The sequence below is a fragment of the Oncorhynchus tshawytscha genome, linkage group LG05 (genome assembly GCF_018296145.1).
Source record: "Oncorhynchus tshawytscha isolate Ot180627B linkage group LG05, Otsh_v2.0, whole genome shotgun sequence".
NCBI lineage: Eukaryota > Metazoa > Chordata > Actinopteri > Salmoniformes > Salmonidae > Oncorhynchus > Oncorhynchus tshawytscha.
Genome location: NC_056433.1, coordinates 26,278,925 through 26,302,504, shown reverse-complemented (window position 1 = coordinate 26,302,504; position 23,580 = coordinate 26,278,925). Strand labels below are relative to the sequence as shown.

General features: G+C 41.2%; 1 protein-coding gene across 2 annotated transcripts; it reads left to right on the top strand.

Annotated features, from left to right (window-relative positions):
• Positions 1–1,612: 1,612 nt before the first annotated feature.
• Positions 1,613–22,260, top strand: LOC112250395 (vascular endothelial growth factor A-A). 2 transcript variants are annotated; one of them, XM_042321747.1, is made up of 8 exons: positions 1,613–2,487; positions 4,224–4,269; positions 7,181–7,377; positions 10,254–10,330; positions 15,055–15,087; positions 18,340–18,414; positions 20,363–20,506; positions 20,716–22,260. In XM_042321747.1, the coding sequence occupies exons 1-8, from the start codon at positions 2,425–2,427 to the stop codon at positions 20,735–20,737; spliced, it is 657 nt and encodes a 218-aa protein (XP_042177681.1). In that variant the 5' UTR covers positions 1,613–2,424; the 3' UTR covers positions 20,738–22,260. The 2 variants fall into 2 exon arrangements, with proteins under 2 accessions (XP_042177681.1, XP_042177682.1); XM_042321748.1 differs by lacking the exon at positions 18,340–18,414 and having other exon boundaries at positions 1,646–2,487.
• Positions 22,261–23,580: the final 1,320 nt, after the last annotated feature.

Genomic DNA, 23,580 nt, shown 5'->3' with positions numbered 1-23,580 from the left:
ATTGAACTTGATGGGAAACTTTGCGTATGTCCACGCAAATCAGATTGTGGCTATAACTAAGTTATTAAACCATTCGTACACACAACTTCTCGTGGTTGATCAACTATATTGCAAGCAAATATTGTTAATTTAGGGGAAATGGAGGTGTTTGATGCAAGGGGGAGGCAGTCGCTTCACCAGGTTGAAATCCAAAATAGATCGATTCTAGATGTCAGTCAGCTAGCGCACTAGCACTAAGCCAAGGTGGGAAAAATTACAAACTCCCATAGCCTTCTTCAGAGAGAACATGACGAAAGTTGACAAAACAAAAAGGAGAACAGATGAAGTACTACACAAAGAGCAAGCAGGTATGATTTTCGTTTTGACTCCAAGGCAAGAAAGCACCAGAGCCTGCCGTGCTAACGGGTTCACAATAGATAAATAGATAACAAAGTCTGTGAATAACATGAGGTGTAGCTAACGTAAACCAGCTTGAGCTAGCTACTGAACTATCAAGCAAACTTGGTAGCAGATAGTAGATCCTCAATACGATGTTGAGAAATAGTGCATTGTGGGTAGGTTAGAAGTTATCCGGAAATAAGTTAATAAATATGTAATAACCAAAAACATGATTATATTGGTACTTATAGGTAACCAGATTGTGGCTATAACTAAGTTATTAAGTCTCTGTTACATTGGTGTGTAAAAACTCATTCTTCCTACCCTATAATCTCAGAGTCTATACCAAGGCAGAAGACAGAAACACAACCATGTATTAATAAACTAAATATTGAATTTAATCTTTTGCATAAAAATGTGGGCTGTGGGCAGAATTTACTTTTAAATTGTTCAATAGACAATCAATCTTGCAGGATGTGCGGACAGTTTTATTGCACTCACTATAGGATTATAGGCAATATGTATTTTTTTGTTTTAAAAAGTCACTGCAAAAGACTGAAACATTCTGCCCACACTTCTATAGAAATGTGATGAAATTTGCTATTACCCTTTCTATTAGAAACGGGCATGGCACAGTTCCAAGTCATACAGCAAATGAGGGCGTATTTTGTTACCATAAAAGGTGAATGGAGGGCGTTTTCCAGGCGGGGTTGTATGCGCTTGTTCACAAGTGCACAAATATAATAATAATATGGCTCTGATTTATCAATGAAAACTTGTATATTTTGGGTAGCCCACCTAATCCTAAAATCTCAACACGATAGAATTTAATAAGAAATGTACATACAACTAGTAGTCACTAGTTACCACAGCCACAAAGTCAAATGGGCTTTATCGAAAATAAATTATGAAAACAAAGCTTTTTGGTCTAGATTTAAGGTTAGTGTTAGACATAATGTTAGCAGTGTGGTTAATGGTAGGGTTAAGGTCAGGGTTATGTTTATGTTTAAAAGCAGATTTTAAGAAGAAAATTGTAGAAATAGGCGGGGATTAGCCATATTATTCTGTGGCTGTGGTAACTAGTGACGACCATAAATCAGGCCCCTCGTTTCCACTAGCTAGTCAGATTCCACAGCCACAAAGTCAACATTGGATACACAAATGTGCTTTTTGGTTTTAATTTAAGGTCAGGGTTAGGCACAAGGTGAGCAGTGTGGTTAATGTTAGAGTTAAGGTTAGTATTAGGTTTAAAATCACATTTTAAGAAGAAGAATTGTACAAATGGGCGGGGTTTAGCCTATGTCTTTGTGGGTATAGAAGCTAGAGACGACCATCCCTCCTTGCCTCACGACAATTCGACAGTGTTGCCGCACAAGAGACCGAAACCGGAGGAGATGTTTTAGACCTCCGAAAATATTTTACGGTGATGCGTTAACGATTTCAAGAGGATATAAGAGAGCTGGGATCAAGCAAACCGGGAACGAGCAGGAAGCGAAAATAAACGGCAGTTTCTGTCACGGTTGGAAGTTTTGACGGATTTCAAAACAGTGGATTCTGTGAATGTGATTGTAAACACTGTTCTGGGGTTGACACGAATGTAGGCTAATTGCGTAGGACAGAAAGTTTCTGTAGGCTAATAGCAATTTTCCTTTTTCCAATGGACTCGCATTTGGAGACTGCTTGCACACAAAGTATGGAATTACCCCTGTAATGTGGATTGCAATTTCATTTGAAGAAAATAAAGGTCTACTCCAGAACAATGTGAAAAGATACGCGTCCTGGATTCTAATGTTTCTGGATATCTTGAAAATTATTGGCAACAGTTGAAATTATGCTCAACCGATTTTTGCTCAGGTGTCTTGCCTGCTCCGACCGTGGGACCAAAATGGATTTGACGCCACTACAGACCCCGGTCCCCCTTTTACAGAAGTTCTAACAGTTATTACACTTTGCTATTACTGTTTTAAACTTTACAAATGCTTTGGAAGAAATCGCCAGACGACCCGCTTGGATTTTAAATCTACATTTGCATTTGGAATTTCAATCATGAACTTTGACAGTTTGATAACATTATTTCTCCTGACACTTCTGTATTTGTCAGCTGTCAAGGTAAGTTATATGTTATAACAGACCCAGTGTCTCTAAATGGACGTCAAGAAATGGATTACATTTGTGAAATGTGGTCAACTGTAGGTCGTCCTTGTCGTTCCCCTTGCTAGGTCATTACTCATGTTTTAACAACCTCAAAATGTTTCATGGCTTCAGCGATATGTAAATAGCAATTACGCAAAACTGGCCTATTTAGCCTACTGACTGACGTGGTGGCTTGTGCGTTTGCCGTTGAGGGGTGGAATATTATGTAGGGGCTAATGGTTTTGAACGAATGCGAGGAAGTTTCGTCTCTTCTGGTGATTGCGGGCCTGCTCAGAACCACCTTGGCAATATTATTACGCTTTAAAGGCGTAGCAGCGGCATTTTGAATTCAAAGATACATGGCAACAGGTTCGCTGCCTGCACACTCGATCCTGGCTTCATTTTAGTCCGCATTATTAGAATAGCCTACCACTACCCACATTTTAAATTCTAAATTCTGACAAATGGGGCATTGGCTTAATATTTTAATATGGCTTTAAAATTACTTCAGAGTTTACAATGTAGACGTGGAGGTCTGTTGGTTTGCAAACCATTAATCAAGATGTTAAAGCCTCCTCATAATCTTTGAACGAAAGTTTAGGGAGAAACAAAAACGCCAACCAATAGTTATAGTAGATACTGGCCTGAATATGTTAAACTCCTGAATGATATTGAATTGGCATATAGGCCTACTTTCTCAGTACCTGGGGCGGTCCATAGATTCCCAATGGCTCATACGTTATAGGCCTAGGTATCTATTAGACCTTTATATTATGAACACTCAAATACAGTTTTACAACTAATAGCCCGACAAAGGCCTATCTCTTAACCCTGCAGGGGTCCCGCGCCCAAGCAGCCCACCTCTCTTTCGAGTCTCTCCCGCGCCCATACAACGTCAACCAGTTAATTCCCTAGAGACCAGTCAAGCGTTTTGGGGGTGTTAAACGAGCTCTTATAATCAACCCTGTTTAGTCAAAGCAACTGGCCGTTATTAGTAATATCATCAGATTGTCTATGGGCAGGTGTTCGCAGCTTGACACCCACTCCATTAATAACAGCATTTTAAGTGTTGCGGCCACTCTTTTGTGAGCCCCAATCGCCGGTCCCTCACACCACCCAAGGGGCGGAGATAGCCGCTGCCTGAAAATAAACCGGGTCTATTTTACTTTTGGCAGGGGTGAAATGTTCACTGGTTGTTACATTATGCGCTTGCGTTGCTCCGACTAAACACTGTAGTCCTCACTGAAAGCCACGAGGTAATCCATCTCCAGGCCTCATGCAATCCTGGTCAGATATTGCGCGAGTTTGCTTGCATAAAGTGAAAAGATGCCAGTCACTATGGAGCGACTGACAGCAAATTACCGTGGAAAATGTAGAAAACTGTGGGCTAGATGCGGGTCATTGTAGCAACAGTTACCACATGTGGTCTCTGTTGAGTTGTGTAGCTTAAACTCATATAGAGAATGAAATTGTAACATTTGCAAACATAGGCCTAACACTTCTTCAGGGAAAGATAATGTAGCCTTGGCTATGAAACAAAACAAACACACCGCGTGGTCTTTGACAGCGTCCAACGTCATATCGTATGTCTGCGCCACGTAGCCTCTTTGGTTGCACGTTAGTCAATGTGAAATGCACTGTATGAAATTCATGAACGTAAGGATACAATTTAATCGCCAATTTGTGTACCCCTTTTCCTTTCTCCCGCGCAGAGTGCCCACATACCTAAGGACGGAGGGAGAAGTGCGCATGACGGCGGTAGGTGTTCGATAGGGCACGGTGGGAATAGAGCTTTCATTGGGCTCCCTCGCAGGCAAACTGCCAATGAAACGGGGTTCACCTTGAAAGCACAGTGAGACCCACGCCGCCTGGCGGAAAGAAGCCCAGCTGCACCATGTTCTCGTGTTGGCTGAAGTAGGCTCCAACATTGAAACAATAGTAACACATTTCAAACAGAGTAGTGTCCATTTTCAGTTATAATCTCCACAGATTCCATTTGAAATATTGTTTGAAGTTAAGATGTGGAAATACTTTTTTTAGAATGGAATTTAGTCTCTGGCCCTCTTGGCTTCTTTACACAAGCCTATGTTGCACAATATTAGGAAAGGGGCTGCACTCTTAATCAAAAGCTGAACTTTATATGTGATTGTTTCATACTATGCTTGATTTGGCTGGAATAGGACACTGCAGGGAGTGTGCTATTATTTCCAATTTTCCCTTTCTCTCCATGAGGAATCAGAGTTGTCTGTATGTGGTGTCTCAATGTCTTTCCCAACATGTGCACCACTAGGCTACAATGTGTTTAGTGCTTCACTGCAGAAGGTACCTAGCTTTGTGGGGCTAAGAGAGGGAGAGAAAGAGGAAGTCGGGACAGAAGCATACCACATCCACAATGAGAGAGGAAGGGAGGGGGATACCTTGATGGGTGATGCCAGTTGTTGAAGGAAAGTGTATGTAGTAGACGTATATTTTTAGTGTGTGTGTGTGTGTGTGTGTGTGTGTGTGTGTGTGTGTGTATATGTGTGGAGTATGTACAGTGCCTTCAGAAATTGTTTATACCTTTGGTCTTTTTACAAATGTTTTTCTTAAAATGGATTTAATTGTAATTTCTTTGGCAACGATCCACACAAAATATTATTTGAAAGTGAAATATTTTTTTTAATGAAAAATGAAACTAACATATCTTGATTTAGATAAGTAATCAACCCCCTGAGTCAATACATGTTAGAATCACCTTTGGCAGTGTTAACAGCTGTGAGTCTTTCTTGGTAAGTCTCTTAAGAGCTTTCCAAACCTGGAATGTGAACATTTGCCCATTATTCTTTTCAAAATTCTTCAAACTCTGTCAAATTGGTTGCTGATCATTGTTATTAAAAACATTTTCAGGTCTTGCCATAGATTTACAAGCGGATTTAAGTCAAAACTGTAACTCGGCCACTCAGAAACATGTAAATGTTTTATCCTGAAAAACTCCCCAGTCCTTAACAATTACTAGCATACCCATAACATGATGCAGCCACCACTATGCTTGAACATATGGAGATTAGTACTCAGTAATGTGTTGTATTGAATTTGCCCCAAACATAGCACTTTGTATTCAGGACAAAAAGTTAATTGCTTTGTCATATTTTTTGCAGTATTACTTTAGTGCCTTGTTGCAAACAGGATGCATGTTTTGGATTTAACAGCCTTTACAGCCTTCCTTCTTTTTACTCTGTCAATTAGGTTGGTATTGTGGAGTAACTACAATGTTGTTGAGCCATCCTCAGTTTTCTGCTATCACAGCCATTAAACTCTGGAACTGTGTTAATGTCACCGTTGGCCTCATGGTGAAATCCCGGAGTGGTTTCCTTCCTCTCCAGCTACTGAGTTAGGAAGGACGCCTGTATCTTTTTAGCGACTGGGTAAATTGACAAACCATCCAAAGTGTAATTAATAATGCTCAAAGGGGTATTCAGTATCTGCTTTTTTTAAATTTTCATCCATTTACCAATAGGTGCCCTTCTTTTCGAGGCATTGGAAAACCTCCCAGGTCTTTGTGATTGAATCTGTGTTTGAAATTCCCAGCTTAACTGAGGGACCTTATAGATAATTGTATTTGTGGGGTACAGTATTATTTGTTAAACAGTATTATTGCACACAGTAGCTAGGTTTCCATCCAATTGGCAACTGAATTTCATGCGAATATTCTAGAATCCACATGAAAATATGCTAATTTCCCCACCAGTGGTATGTTTCCACCAAATGGACTTGTTGCGGATAAAATATGAGTGTGTGATGACGTACTGCACACAAAATGTACTTTTTCGCTTATATTTTCATGTACAGAAAAAAATAATCTAAAGTTCAATGTGTTTCAATCGCATTTTCAACTCTACCAATAGTTTTGTTACAGAAACTGTTGTGTTAAATAGCAAATGTACCTGCACTCTAGCCAACAGATACAGTGCGGGTAGGCTCTGCGGGTTAGCAGGTCTACTTGATGAGATTATTATGGATAAGATCGAGAATATTTTTTATTTGTCAAACGGCAGTCAAGCATCAATCATCATGTCACAAGAACAAGACCCATGCTCTAATAAAGACTCAATAATCCATGCTTTCTGGGAATGCCATGAAGTCTGAAAGTTATGAGCGGAGCTAGAAAGTTGGCTGTCAGAAGTATTACAATATAAACTTACTTTATCGATCCCACCATGTATGAACAAATGATCTGTCGGCATTTATAAAAGTACACCGAAACTTCCTGCTTCCACCACAGCTGTCATTTTTTTTAATACAATATAACTTTACTCGCATAGAAACAACTGGGGATGGAAACGTGGTTAATGAGTCCATGCAACTTATTATGTGACTTGTTAAGCACATTTTTACTCCTGAACTTATTTAGGCTTGTCGTAAAGGGGTTGAATACTCACTGACTCAAGACATTTCAGCTTTTCATTCTTAATTAATTTGTAAAGATTTCGAAAAACATAATTGCACTTTGACATTATGGGGTATTGTGTGTAGGTCAGTGACACAATCTGAATTTAATCCATTTTAAATTCAGGTTGTAACACAACAAAATGTGGGGGAAAATCAAGGGGTGTGAATACTCTGAAGGCACTGTGCAGTATGTGTGTATAGGTTATTGGTGTATTAAATGTGTGTGCATGTCTCTCCTCAGTGATCTCCTTCATGGAGGTGTACAATAAGAGCCTGTGTCAGCCCAGGGAGCTGCTGGTAGAGATCCTACAGGAGTACCCAGAGGAGGTAGAACACATCTTCATCCCATCCTGTGTGGTGCTGACACGCTGTGCAGGCTGCTGCAACGACGAGATGCTACAGTGTACGCCAACCTCCACGCATAACGTCACCATGGAGGTGAGAGACTGAGCGTTTTACATGTTTACCCTTACACATCTCCATCACACATTTAACTCCTATAACCCTACTTCTACATATAACAGAGTCGTCTCCAAGGAGGTGAGAAACTGACCCCTAACCTTTGACTGTTTAACCTCTAATCTCTTACATTTTGACTGGCCACCTCCCCAGAATGGCCCTTTGCAACACAATGCTTCTCAAGTTATGTGGGTCTGTATATGAGAGTGTAAACGGTATATGTTCTAGTATATTTGGGAATACACTACCGTTCAAAAGTTTGGGGTCACTTAGAAATGTCTTTGTTTTTGAAAGAAAAGCGCATTTTTTGTCCATTAAAATAACATCAAATTGATCAGAAATAGTGTAGAAGACATTGTTAATGTTGTAAATGACTATTGTAGCTGGAAACGGCTTATTTTTAATGGAATATCTACATAGGCGTACAGAGGCCCATTATCAGCAACCATCACTCCTGTGTTCCAATGTCACGTTGTGTTAGCTAATCCAAGTTGATCCTTTTAAAAGGCTAATTGATCATTAGAAAACCCTTTTGCATGTATGTTAGCACATCTGAAAACTGTTGTTCTGATTCAAGAAGAAATAAAACTGGCCTTCTTTAGACTAGTTGAGTATCTGGAGCATCAGCATTTGTGGGTTCGATTACAGACTCAAAATGGCCGGAAACAACAAACTTTCTTCTGAAACTCGTCAGTCTATTCTTGTTCTATTCTTGCGAAATTAAGACTATTCCATGCGAGAAATTGCCAAGAAACTGAAGATCTCGCACAACGCTGTGTACTACTCCCTTCACAGAACAGCGCAAACTGGTGCTAACCAGAGTAGAAAGAGGAGTAGGAGGCCCCGGTGCACAACTGAGCAAGAGGACAAGTATATTATAGTGTCTAGTTTGAGAAACAGACGCCTCACAAGTCCTCAACTGGCAGCTTCATTAAATAGTATCCGCAAAACACCAGTCTCAACGTCAACAGTGAAGAGGCGACTCCGGGATGCTGGCCTTCTAGGCAGAGTTGCAAAGAAAAAGCCATATTTCAGACTGGCCAATAAAAACAAATGATTATGATGGGCAAAAGAACACAGACACTGGACAGAGGAACGACTCCAGCATCCCGGAGTCGCCTCTTCGCTGTTGAGACCAGTGTTTTGCGGGTACTATTTAATGAAGCTGCCAGTTGAGGTCTTGTGAGGCGTCTTTTGAACGGTAGTGTATGTCCTAGAGCAGGTGGGAAAGGATGGAGTGTATATGTGAGCATGTTTGACCCATCTACATTGGGGCAAAAAAGTATTTAGTCAGCCACCAATTGTGCAAGTTCTCCAACTTAAAAAGATGAGAGAGGCCTGTAATTTTCATCATTGGTACACTTCAACTATGACAGACAAAATGAGAAAAAAAAATCCAGAAAATCACATTGTAGGATTTTTAATGAATTTATTTGCAAATTATGGTGGAAAATAAGTATTTGGTCACCTACAAACAAGCACGATTTCTGGCTCTCACAGACCTGTAACTTCTTCTTTAAGAGGCTCCTCTGTCCTCCACTCGTTACCTGTATTAATGGCACCTGTTTGAACTTGTTATCAGTATAAAAGACACCTGTCCACAACCTCAAACAGTCACACTCCAAACTCCACTATTGCCAAGACCAAAGAGCTGTCAAAGGACATCAGAAACAAAATTGTAGACCTGCACCAGGCTGGGAAGACTGAATTTGCATTAGGTAAGCAGTTTGGTTTGAAGAAATCATCTGTGGGAGCAATTATTAGGAAATGAAAGACATACAAGACCACTGATAATATCCCTCGATCTGGGGCTCCACGCAAGATCTCACCCTGTGGGGTCAAAATGATCACAAGAACGGTGAGCAAAAATCCCAGAACCACACGGGGGGACCTAGTGAATGACCTGCAGAGAGCTGGGACCAAAGTAATAAAGCCTACCATCAGTAATACACTCCGCTGCCAGGGACTCAAATCCTACAGTGCCAGACGTGTCCCCCTGCTTAAGCCAGTACATGTCCAGGCCCGTCTGAAGTTCGCTAGAGAGCATTTGGATGATCCAGAAGAAGATTGGGAGAATGTCATATGGTCAGATGAAACCAAAATATAACTTTTTGGTAAAAACTCAACTCGTCGTGTTTGGAGGACAAAGAATGCTGAGTTGCATCCAAAGAACACCATACCTACTGTGAAGCATGGGGGTGGAAACATCATGCTTTGGGGCTGTTCTTCTGCAAAAGGACCAGGACGACTGATCCGTGTAAAGGAAAGAATGAATGGGGCCATGTATCGTGAGATTTTCAGTGAAAACCTCCTTCCATCAGCAAGGGCATTGAAGATGAAATGTTGCTGGGTCTTTCAGCATGACAATGATCCCAAACACACCGCCTGGGCAATGAAGGAGTGGCTTCGTAAGAAGCATTTCAAGGTCCTGGAGTGGCCTAGCCAGTCTCCAGATCTCAACCCCATAGAAAATCTTTGGAGGGAGTTGAAAGTCCATGTTGCCCAGCAACAGCCCCAAAACATCACTGCTCTAGAGGAGATCTGCATGGAGGAATGGGCCAAAATAATAACAACAACAGTGTGTGAAAACCTTGTAAAGACTTGCAGAAAACTTTTGACCTCTGTCATTGCCAACAAAGGGTATATAACAAAGTATTGAGATAAACTTTTGTTATTGACCAAATACTTAGATGGATTTTTTTTCTCATTTTGTCTGTCATAGTTGAAGTGTACCTATGATGAAACTTACAGGCCTCTCTCATCTTTTTAAGTGGGAGAACTTGAACAATTGGTGGCTGACTAAATACTTTTTTGCCCCACTGTATATTCGACTCTATCTTCTCCTGTTTCCACAGATAAAAAGAATAAAACCCCACAAGCAACAAAATGATATCTTCATGAGTTTTACAGAACACAATGCATGTGAATGCAGGTAAGAAGTGTACACATGCTGCACGTATACATATACTCACAAACGATCTATTCCAGTGTTCTTCTCAATTCAGGGCATACGGAGGTCTTTCTACAAGGAATTCAGGGGATTGTAGATAAATTAGAGTATGTTCTGACTTCCAGGTGCCCTCTATCAACACACTGGTTTGGTCTGGTTTGGTCCATCCAGATCACATAGTGCATGCAGAGTCACTTTAAACTCTGCAGGTCACAGAAAAGTCACACTGCATGAACCACATATGAGCGTTTTCCTTTAACGCCTTAGCTGTTAATTTTGACCAAAAAATTGTGAAGATTTCTATCTTACTCGTGGAGGCTAAGTTCAGTGTGTAGCATTTCCACCTTTTCATAACCTGCATATAACCTGTTCACAAACCATTAAAGGGATGGTGCAAGATATTTGTCAATCAAGCAGTTTTCGGTCAGATGAATTCATGGATTCCAATATTATGTTGACGCGTGCAGTTTGAAGGAAGTTGAAGGTAGTTTCACAAGTCATTGCTAACTAGATTTAGTGCAATAACTGGAGGTCTACAGGAATAATCACAATTTTGAAGCTGTATTTATAATTATATCAAATATATACAACACATTTTTCACCAACAGGTTTCTGTGCAATGCACCACACGACTAATAAGCAAAGCATAACTGTATACCGATTACCAACTTCGGGTGCTTTAACATTATGGTTTGCGTTTTCAACACCGCAATCAAATTGATAGACTCAATCTCGATAAACAGAAAATACAGTGCATTCGGAAAGTATTCAGACCCCTTGACTTTTTCCACATTTTGTTACGTTACGTCCTTATTCTAAAATTGATTAAATTGTTTTGTTTTTTCCCCTCATCAATCTACACACTCTACCCCATAATGACAATGTAAAAACAGTTTTTTAGATCTTTCAGCAAAAAAAAAAATGAATAAAAAGGAAATATAACATTTGCATAAGTATACAGACCCTTTACTCACTACTTTGTTGAAGCACCCTTGGCAGCAATTACAGCTTCGAGTCTTCTTGGGTATGATCCTACAAGCTTGGCACACCTGTATTTGGGCAGTTTCTCCCATTCTTATCTACAGATCCTCTCAAGATCTGTTAGGTTGGATGGGGAGTGTTGCAGCACAGCTATCTTTAGGTCTCTCCAGAGATGTTCAATTGGGTTCAAGTCCAGGCTCTGGCTGGGCCACTCAAGGACATTCAGAGACTTGTCCCGAAGCCACTCCTATGTTGTCTTGGCTGTGTGCTTAGGGTCGTTGTTTTGTTGGAAGGTGAACCTTGGCCCCAGTCTGAGTTTCTGAGTGCTCTGGAGCAGGTTTTCATCAAGGATCTCTCTGTACTTTGCTCCATTCATCTTTCCCTCGATCCTGACTAGTCTCCCAGTCCCTGTTGCTGAAAAACATCCCCACAACATGATGCTTCCAGCACCATGCTTCACCTTAGGGATGGTGCCAGGTTTCCTGCAGATGTGACGCTTGGCATTCATGCCAAACAGTTCAATCTTGGTTTCATTAGACCAGAGAATCAGAGAATTTCTCATGGTCTGAGAGTCCTTTAGGTGCATTTTGGCAAACTACAAGCGGGATGTCATGTGCCTTTTACTGAGGAGTGGTGGTTCCAAACTTCTTCCATTTAAGAATGATGGAGGCCACTGTGTTCTTGGGGAACATCAATGCTGCAGAAATGTTTTGGTCCCCTTCCCCAGATCTGTGCCTCGACACAATCCTGTCTCGGAGCTCTACGGACAATTCCTTCGACCTCATTGCTTGGTTTTTGCTCTGACATGCACTATCAACTGTGGGACCGTATATAGATAGGTGTGTGCCTTTCCAAATCATTGAATTTAACACAGATGGACTCCAATCAAGTTATGGAAACATCTCAAGGATGATCAATGGAAACAAGATGCAGCTGAGCTCAATTTCAAGTGTCATTAGCAAAGGGTCTGAATTCTTATGTGAATAAGATATTTCTTTTTTTTTCTTTTTTATATACATTTGCAAACATTTTTAAAATCCTGTTTTTACATTTTCATTATGGTAGATTGATAAGGGAAAACATGAATTTAATCAATTTTACAATAAGGCTGTAACGTAACAAAATGTGGAAAATGTCAAGGGGTCTGAATACTTTCCAAATGCCCTGTACATCCCTCCCTACCTTGTACCCAGTATCGAAGGCTTGGCTTCGATACTGAAGTAGTATAATCAGATTAAAGCATTGTGACTGGTTGTGTTTATGCCACAGATAAAAGGTAATAGATTTTCAAAGTTAAATTACTAATATTTAGGCTATATTGAAGCATTAGGTTTTAGGTGCACGAGGAATAGCCGCTCATATCGTAGAGGAGGCAGAGCATGCGTTAAGCTTTCCTGAATAACTGGGCCTGCCGGGAGCATACTTATGTGGCCACATTATAGGACGATTTGATGATGATCTGAATCAGACAGCACATCTCAGTTTCAGAAGTAAAAATACAGTCAGACTGGCCTGCTACAGTGCCTTTCTAGACCTTGTAAACTGTTGAAAGATGACACAACTGATCCAAATGGAATGAAACATTCAAATCACAGGGCTTTTGCACCACTATTCAAATTACATTTTCACTGCCGTTTCCAGCCTAGAGTAGAATTTTGTACTCACTTGAAAACAATAATGCAATTCATTGCATTGTGGTGTTGTAGGCTAGTCTGGGTAGGATAATTGTATTGTCTCTAAACAAGATCTATAGGGGTGTTATTTTTTTTTTCACCTTTATTTAACAAGGTAGGCCAGTTGAGAACAAGTTCTCAATTACAACTGCGACCTGGCCAAGATAAAGCAAAGCAGTGCGACAAAAACAACAACACAGAGTTACACATGGAATAAACAAACATACAGTCAATAACACAACAGAAAATCTATATGCAGTGTGTGCAAATGAAGTAAGGAGGTAAGGCAATAAATAGGCCTTACCTATAGTGGCGAAGTTATTACAATTTAGCAATTAACACGGGAGTGATAGATGTGCAGAACAGGATGTGCAAGTAGAAATACTGGTATTTCAAGCAGAAAAAACAAAAAAATAAATATGGGGATGAGGTAGGTAGTTGGTTGGATGGGCTATTTACAGATGGGCTGTGTACAGCTGCAGCGATCGGTAAGCTGCTCTGACAGCTGACGCTTAAAGTTAGTGAGGGAGATACAAGTCTCAAAATTCAGTGATTTTTGAAATTCATTCCAGTCATTGGCAGCAGAGAACTGGAAGGAAAGGCAGCCAAAATAGGTGTTGGCTCTGGGGATGACCAGTGAAATATACCTGCTGGAGCGCGTGCTACGGGTGGGTGTTGCTATGGTGACCAGTGAGCTGAGATAAGGCGGAGCTTTACCTAGCAAAGACTTATAGATGACATGGGTTTGTGGGTTTGGCAATGAATATGTAGCGAGGACCAGCCAACGAGAGCATACAGGTCGCAATGCTGGGTAGTATATGGGACTTTGGTGACAAAACGGATGGACCGCATTCAATTTGCTGAGTAGAGTGTTGGAGGCTATTTTGTAAATGACATCGCCAAAGTCAAGGATCGGCAGGATTGTCAGTTTTACGAGGTTATGTTTGGCAGCATGAGTGAAGGAGGCTTTGTTGCGAAATAGGAAGCCGATTCTAGATGTAATTTTGGATTGGAGATGCTTAATATGAGTCTGGAAGGAGAGTTTACAGTCTAGCCAGAAACCTAGGTATTTATAGTTGTCCACAGATCCGTCCAGAGTAGTGATGCTAGGCGGGTGGGCGGGTGCGGGCAGTGATCGGTTGAAGAGCATGCATTTCGTTTTAGTAGCGTTTAAGAGCCGTTGGAGGCCACGGAAGGAGTGTTGTATGGCTTTGAAGCTTGGTTAGAGGTTTGTTAACACAGAGTCCAAAGAAGGGCCAGATGTATACAGAATGGTGTCGTCTGCGTAGAGGTGGATCAAAGAATCACCCGCAGCAAGAGCGACATCATTGACATCATTGATATATACAGAGAAAAGAGAGCTCCGTGTCTCTTGTCTTCACTGTTCTTTCATGCTCAATGGTGCACCTGGCCTCTGCTGCTTATCAGCTATTCCACTTTGTTCTAATACAAACTGTCCCTTGGCAATTTCCTTCAAACTGCATGCAGAGACATACAAATGTTATCTGAAGTTCATCTGAACATTGCCAAAATCTTGCAATATCCCTTTAATTAGGAGTTTGTTAACCGTTAGTAAACATGAGTAAACCATTGTATGTTTTTGTGACTACCTAGTTTATAAGTAGTCTGTATAGTTTTAAGGAGTTTTCTCCAAACCTATGAGTACTATGCAATGAGACGTTTCCCAATGCTTGACCTCCTGTACCCACTGGATTAGCTGTGAGCCCAAAGATGTGTTGCTCCATAATCAGTTACAGCCAAATTATCAAGTTGAGCAACAAAATAGACATGGCAATCTGCTATTGTTATCAGATATTGTGTGTGTGTGTGTGTTTCAAGGAGATAAGTCGGGGAGAAAGACAGCCTTGTCAGAGGTAACGACAGTATCGTCATGACTATTTAGGGATCAGGGATGGACAATACTAGAGTAGCAGAGTGCTACAGGGCCACCCAAGCTAATACCATGCCTATGTCCACTGTTGACGTGAATCTGTTTACGAAGAAACAAACGGTGGGCTATGAGGTAGCATCATGTTTGTTTCTGTCTTTCAGGCCAAAGAATGAAGTGAAAGAACAGAAAGAAAAGTGAGTACAGACTCTTGCTGTGTTGTGACTATCTGCCTTCATTTTTTTTCTTGTCCATCTCTGTCTTTTTCGCATTGTCTTTCTCCCGCTATCTTTCTCCATCTTCTTCTCTCTCTCTCTCTCTCTCTCTCTCTCTCTTTATCGCTATTTCTCCTGTGCTCACACGTTTCCGGCATTTCTCTTTCTCAACCTGTGTTGTTACGCACAGTATACAACAATGTATCAAATGATCACTGACACCACCATGTTGGCACAGATCCAGTGATCTTCCTGTAGTTTAGGAGTTCACAAAGAATCACATCCCTTCTATCCATTCTAATTCCATGACCCTTTGAGCTCTCAGGTGAGACACACAGAAAACCCACAGAATACTTCAATTCAGGTGAATGAGTGACACCTGATGAGGTCAATGCCTTCGGCACATTTCATTTATTGTCATTTTTTTATGCACCTGCTTCTCTTTACATTCCTCTGTTATGGTCCTTCCTTTACTCTCTAAACATGTCTTTAAGTATGTCTCAGGGTTCATGTCTCTACCTTTGTTTTACAGGCTCCTGTGATGTGTAGATAACGCTGTGTGTTTTTAGAGAACCTCTTTAACCTTTTCTTTTTTTACTGTTTATGGGTCTGGCTTTAGTGGTTCTGTTCCACTACAATTCGCCAAAGGATGTACTAAGGGTCGCTATACTGCCTTCTCCGCCTCTACATAGGATTGTCTCGTTTTCCTATGGCCTAATCCTATAGCATTACGAGGGTTTTTGGTAGTATTTAGGTTTTATATGTCGGGTATCCTGCGTTATAGATGAGGGTTTGTTTCTGAGACCTCTGACCGACCTCGTTTTAACCATCTATGTGTCTGAAGGGTGAGGGCTTTAGTGCTCCTTGCCACCATGATTCTACTGTACACACTGTACACTTCTGTACACTTCTGTTGTTGATGCTACCGTGCGTTACTGTTGGCTCAACCTTGACCTCTGACTTTGCTGTGGTCAGGGGCCTCTTTGGTAGTTAGTGTCACAGTGGTAGTGTTAATGATGCTACCAAAAGGCCTTTGGTCATCATCCTAAGGAAGGAACTCAAGTCCAGGTTCACCCAAGCCTGTTCCTTTCTTGTCACATTTTGGTATATACAGTGCCAGTCAAATGTTTGGACACACCTACTCGATCAAGGGTTTTTCTTTATTTTTACTATGCTCTACATTGTAGAATAATAGTGAAGACATCAAAACTATGAAATACACATATGGAATCATGTAGTAACCAAAAAAGTGTTAAACAATTCAAAATATATTTTATATAGTAGATTCTTCAAAGTAGCCACCCTTTCCCTTGATGACAGCTTTGCACACCCTTGACATTCTTTCAACCAGCTTCATGAGGTAGTCACCTGGAATGCATTTCAATTAACAGGTGTGACATGTTAATTGTTAATTTGTGGAATTTCTTTCCTTCTAAATGCATTTGAGCCAGTCAGTTGTGTTGTGACAAGGTAGTGATGGTATACAGAAGATAGCCCTATTTGGTAAAAGACCAAGTCCATATTATGGCAAGAACAGCTCAAATAAGTAAAGAGAAACGATAGTCCATTAAACGCTTTGATAAAACTGGTTCTCACGTGGACCACCACAGGAAAGGAAGACCGAGAGTTACCTCTGCTGCAGAGAATAAGTTCATTAGAGTTACCAGCCTCAGATTGCAGCCCAAATAAATGCTTCACTGAGTTCATGTAACAGACACATCTCAACATAAACTGTTCAGAGGAGAATCAGACCTTCATGGTCAAATTGCTGCAAAGAAACCACTACTGAAGGACACCAGTAAGGTGAAGAGACTTGCTTGGCCAAAGAAACATGAGCAATGGACATTAGACCGGTGGAAATATGACCTTTAGTCTCATGAGTCCAAATTTGAGATTTTTGTTTCCAACCGCAGTGTCTTTGTGAAACGCAGAGTAAGTGAACGGATTATCTCTGCATGTGTGGTTCCCACCGTGTAGCATGGAGGAGAAGGTGTGATGGTGTGGGGGTGCTTTGCTGGTGATACTGTCAGTGATTTATTTATAATTCAAGGCACATTTAACCAGCATGGCTACCACAGCATTCTGCAGCGATACGCCATCCCATCTGGTGTGTCATTTTTTTGTTCAACAGGATAATGATCCAACACACCTCCAGGCTGTGTAAGGGCTATTTGACCAAGAAGGAGAGTGATGGAGTGCTGCATCAGATGACCTGGCCTCCACAATCACCCAACCTCAACCCAATTGAGATGGTTTGGGATAAGTTGGACCGCAGAGTGAAGGAAAAGCAGCCAACAAGTGCTCAGCATATGTGGGAACTCCTTCAAGACTGTTGGAAAAGCATTCCAGGTGAAGCTGGTTGAGAGAATGCCAAGAGTGTGCAAAGCTGTCATCAAAGCAAAGGGTGGCTACTTTGAAGAATCTACAATATAAAGTATATTTTGATTTATTTAACACTTTTGTCGTTACTAGATGGTTCCATAAGTGTTATTTCATAGTTTTGATGTCTTCGCTATTATTCTACAATGTAGAAAATAGTCAAGATAAAGAAAATCCTTGAATGTGTGTCCAAACTTTTGACTGGTACTATATACCCTGCAGCTGTAAAATTTCATATACTGTTATCTCAAACATGATGAATCAGCGAGCTCAGCTGCCCCTCATCGTCCAGCATTTATTTCAAAATGTTAAGAGTAGCCGAAGGAGTGTTTTGGGGGAAAAAAACAACTTCCACAGCCAAACTTAAATATGAAACCTGTGAAACCCTTTCTTTCTGGTGTAAGAGGGTACCTGAGTGGCGCAGTGTTCTAAGGCACTGCATCTCAGTGCAAGAGGCGTCACTACAGTCCCTGGTTCAAATCCAGGCTGTATCACATTCGGCCGGGATTGGGAGTCCCATAGGGTGGCGCACAATTGACCCAGCGACATCCGGGGTAGGCCGTCATTGTAAATAAGAATTTGTTCTTAACGGACTGGCCTAATTAAATAAATGTTAAATTAAATATAAAACAAAGAATGTCTCGAAGCCAGTGTTCTTTTGTTCATTTCTTTTCCCAGAACGGTGTTCAAATGTATTACCATCATTTGGTTCTATTTCAGTCCATTCTCAGTCCATATAGTCTCTGTGTGAATGAACAATTGACTAACTGATCTCTGAACTCTGTTCAGTTTATTTGTCTCTGTCCGTCCTCCTCAGATGTCTCTGCGTTATTGTGCTTCTTTCTCTATTTCCAGAGAACCCTGGAAAGGCAAGGGCAAAGGCCAAAAGAGAAAGCGAAAGAAAAAGCGTGACAAAAAGAATCGCCACTCGTATGTCAGCTCGGCCTTCTCCTCGCTCCACCTGCACCTGACTGTGGCGTTTCTGATCATTAAGCTTGTTTGGGAGGAGTTAATTTGCCCCTTTTAATTAATTGCCTCTCTATTCACCGCCCCACCACTCCACCCAATACCACCACACACATCAATTGGCATGAGACTGTAGATAGATGTCATCCCTAAATAATAAATAACATATGATCCTAGATCTATGTTTAGGGGTGACTTCTACCTCATAACCCTACCTCCTTACCTCACTACCACCCCCACCCCCCTGGTGATAAGGCACCCTGGGCGGTGTGGGGATGGGGGAGAAGGAATGGAGTGATAGGGTAATGGTGAAGGTAACAGAACTGAACCTACCAGCATGGCTTTTTGCAGGCGATGTCACTAATCCCGTATCTGTTGTGGGAATCATCCAAGGCCTATGTCAGTGTTGAGTCTGTCTCGCTTTGCTGTGTCTCCAACTTTTCCTCTTTTCTTTTTAAGTGTTTCTTTTTATCCCCCCAAACAGGCTTTTTCTGTTCCGTCCGCCATCACTGGGCTTTGTTTGTGATATAAGGATACGAGAGATGGCTATCACATTGTTGTTTCTTTCTGGGTTATGTAAACCAACAAATTGTTTAGCCCATTCTGTTTGTGCATTCTCTTTGTTGCCTCTATGGGTCTGAACAACACAAAGAACACAAAAAGATGTTTCGTTTGGTGCTGTTTTTACCGGAAAGAGGTGCTCATGTTTCTAAAATGGTCTTAATGTCAAAGAATAGCGTTATTCTGTTCGTTGTGCTGTGCCTTTAGTTCTCAATGGAATGTCTGTCTGTCGTCCCCCATACTCAGTGAAAAAGGTTTTGTCCACTATTAACACCTCTGTGTGGGAACATAATGGCACAGTCTCTACTGTTCTGTCATTTAAACCAGATCTATCTTGTGGTATCTACTGGTTCTCTATCTGATCTGTGTCTATAAGGGACAACATTTACTTGTAATCTTTTAATTCAATAAAAACTCATCCTGTATCTTTAGGGATGAGTTTAATTTGAATTTTTTTTGTTGTAAGCCTCACGTCCCAGCCAAAGCTTGCTAGTGCATGTCTAACCGAAACAATGCATACTGTACGTGGGCAAGCCAATCATCCTAAAAATCACTCCCCCCTACGAGACAGTAGGAGGGGGTCTCCCTGCCAGCATGGGCTGAGTCGGGAGCCAGGAGACAGGGGAGAGAGATATAGTGAAGGGTTTAGGGGTAATTTTGCTGCTTGCAAATTGGTTCTGTTTTTGTACAACCCTCTGGCCACATGCTATAATTCATCCTATTTTACCCACACCACAGACTGCACATTGACACAGACTGCACATTGACACAGACAGCACATTGACACAGACTGCACATTGACACAGACTGCACATTGACAGAGACTGCACATTGACACAGACACCACATTGACACAGACACCACATTGACACAGACAGCACATTGACACAGACTGCACATTGACACAGACTGCACATTGACACAGACGCCACATTGACACAGACACCACATTGACACAGACTGCACATTGACACAGACTGGACATTGACACAGACTGCACATTGACACAGACTGCACATTGACACAGACTGCACATGGACACAGACTGCACATTGACACAGACTGCACATTGACACAGACTGCACATTGATACAGACTGCACATTGACACAGACTGCACATTGACACAGACAGCACATTGACACAGACAGCACATTGACACAGACAGTACATTGACCCTGGGAGTGTGAAGTTTCAGCATGTGATAAGAGGGTTGACCTTAAGGAAAATGATCTTGGAAGTGTTTTTCTATATTAACACCATTATAATAAACATTCTCCCTCTCTTTTTCTCTTCCTCCTTTTTCCTCTTCTTCATCCTTCTCATTTCCTCTCCTCTCTCTCTGTCTACAGTCAGTGCGAGCCATGTTGTGATGGCTGTTTAGCGAGGAGAAAGCGGTTGTTCATCCAGAACCCTCTGACCTGCCAGTGTTCCTGCAGAAACTCTGACGCCGACTGCAGGGCACGTCAGCTGGAGCTCAACGAGAGGACCTGCAGGTGTGTGTGTGTGTGTGGGGGGGGGGGGCTTGTTATATCACTCTTGGACTCATAACTCCTTTTGGGAACCAAGATGGTGTTTGGTGGCATTTCTTGACCACATGAAGGCATACCATTAGCCAAGAACCTGACCAAGAAATTGGCGCTAAGACCACAAGTGTGTTTTCATGCAATCATATGTTTCTGTCTGTCTTCTCTGTGATCCCCAGATGTGACAAGCCCAGGAGATGAGTCTAAGCTTAAGATGAAACAACGTGAAGGGACATTCACAAGATATTTCACAGCACTTTCAACTCTGAGCTTATCTTCTTTGTGGAAAGCATTCCCCTGGACTGACTGAGAAACAGCAGTGAGAAAAGAGAGGGGGAGAGAGAAAGAAATAATACATTAATAGAAAAATAATCCCAATGTATCTGCATATACTAAGAGAGAGAGAAAGAAAAAGTACAGAATTTGTATTGCTGCTAAAAGAGCTAACTAAAACCCATCGTTTGGCGTTTGACTGGACTACGGTTTTGTTGTTGATTCATTTATGCAAATACTTCACTGGATATGTGTGAGTACTGTGGTTATGTGTTAAATCATGAGGAACAAAACCTTGCTATGTGGTACGTATATCCACAGAAGAGGAAGAGAAGAGGAAGGAAGGAAGAACATTCTTCCTGACCCATAGACTCCCTTTGCAGGAACCCAATGGCAATGGCAGGACAGCCAATGGGAGATGGGGATCCGTCCCTTTATGACAGCACTTCCTTTTCCTTAAAGGAAGTTCTAGAACTGATGCGTGGAACGTGTGGAAAGCTAGAACTGTGTATTTTGCTGGCCTAGCTAGCAGCGGAACTGGATTTGGAGTGCCATAATACCCAAAGGGATACTGATGATTGATTTTGGTATACATGGAAACCACTAGAAACAACTGATACTGTAGCTTGATTCCATTGAGAAACTGCCTCACAAACTGTGCTAATCACTTTAGAGTGAGAAATCCTGAATTAGCTTCTTAAATTATTTTTGTTTATTTTTGGGGGAGGGGAGGGGGATGTTATGCTGTCTGTGGTTGAACTCAATACAGAATGCAATAGTATCGATGGCAAGCAGTCTGTATATACTATACCTACTTAATATCCCTTATGTCATAGTCCACTATAGATAATTTATAATGTTAGAGTATTTTCAGTATTCAGTCCTCTACCCATATTTAATTTGATCTATTTATATATCAAGTGTTATGTTCCTTTGGGTTTCCCCCCTTCCTGCTATGTGATGCCATTGTGGTCTCCATTCTGCCTAGCTACAAGGAGATACTGCTCTAGGCTTTTATAAGAAAAAGAAAGCCTTTACGTTAACATTCCTGAAATGGATCATTTGTATGGACGCCATCTATTCTGGATTTATCAACCCTTTTTTATAGAGGGTGGAGGTTCTGTGTGTGATTTTTAACCTGCTCTATGGTCTTGGCGTGTGTGTGTGTATGTGTGTGTGTGTGTGTATGTGTATATGTGTGTGTGTGTGTGTGTGTGTTAGAGAGGCAGAGGAGGCTTATGCTTGTCTTGAGCTCCATCACGCAGATAACAATAAACCATTGCTAAAAGAAAGCTTGGCCTACCAAGTCAACTGATTGTATTACAGCTAGCAATCTGCAATATCAAGAATATATGATTTCATGATAATAGTACTTATGGTTTCTTTTCCAATATTAACATGTTTTTTTCTGTGACAGTGTAAAGTAGTAAAGCATATTTATTTACAAATTATATTTCTTATTTTGTATATCAAATTGAGGAAAAGGTTGCTGTGTTTTGAAGCAGTGGGTTTTGAAGAGGTTGTATGACTTATTGGTTGTGTTGTGTTTGAAACAGCTTCTCCAACATACGACAGCCATCTTTGATATCTGTTATGACTACGAAACTCGAAAAGGTATGCACTCACACAGCTCATAAGAGCATGTGCTGTGGAATATAAAACATGATTCAAAAGAAGAAATTCCTGAACACCTTTGACAAAGAGCTGTAGACCAAAATAGTGTATGAATAAAAAGGTGAGATTTTGCAAGGCAGCAGTGTGGAGGAATTTCTTCTTTTGAATGCCCATGGAACTCCAGAAAGCCATTAGGCACATGGGGAAATACTTCTGATGACCTCTTATCTAGGAACTTTGGAAGTGTGTTTTTACCTGCTATAGGCCACGTTCCAATTCTTTAAATTGTCTTCCTTCCGCTCTCACAAAGTGACCTGACAGGTGCTGGTCACTGATCACAATGAGTGAGTTAGCAATGCGAGCTAGCATGTTCACCACTAACAAAGGTGGACTAGTTACTGTAAAAATACTCCTGTGAAATAATCTCAGACTATTATCCCTGCTTTGCTATGTGGTAAAGGTTTGGTGACAACAGTCTCAAGGCCAGTGGTTCCCAACCAAGGGTACTTGGACCCTTGGGGGAACTTGGCCAATCCACATGGGGTACTTGAGAAGACTCATTAGACCAAGGGTACTCTGGGCAGAGCAGAAGTTCTCATTTACAATTGCGACCTGGCCAAGATAAAGCAAAGCAGTTCGACAGATACAACGACACAGAGTTACACATGGAGTAAAACAAACATACAGTCAATAATACAGTATAAACAAGTCTATATACGATGTGAGCAAATGAGGTGAGAAGGGAGGTAAAGGCAAAAAAGGCCATGGTGGCAAAGTAAATACAATATAGCAAGTAAAACACTGGAATGGTAGTTTTGCAATGGAAGAATGTGCAAAGTAGAAATAAAAATAATGGGGTGCAAAGGAGCAAAATAAATCAATTAATTAAATACAGTAGGGAAAGAGGTAGTTGTTTGGGCTAAATTATAGGTGGGCTATGTACAGGTGCAGTAATCTGTGAGCTGCTCTGACAGCTGGTGCTTAAAGCTAGTGAGGGAGATAAGTGTTTCCAGTTTCAGAGATTTTTGTAGTTCGTTCCAGTCATTGGCAGCAGAGAACTGGAAGGTGAGGCGGCCAAAGGAAGAATTGGTTTTGGGGGTGACTAGAGAGATATACCTGCTGGAGCGTGTGCTACAGGTGGGAGATGCTATGGTGAC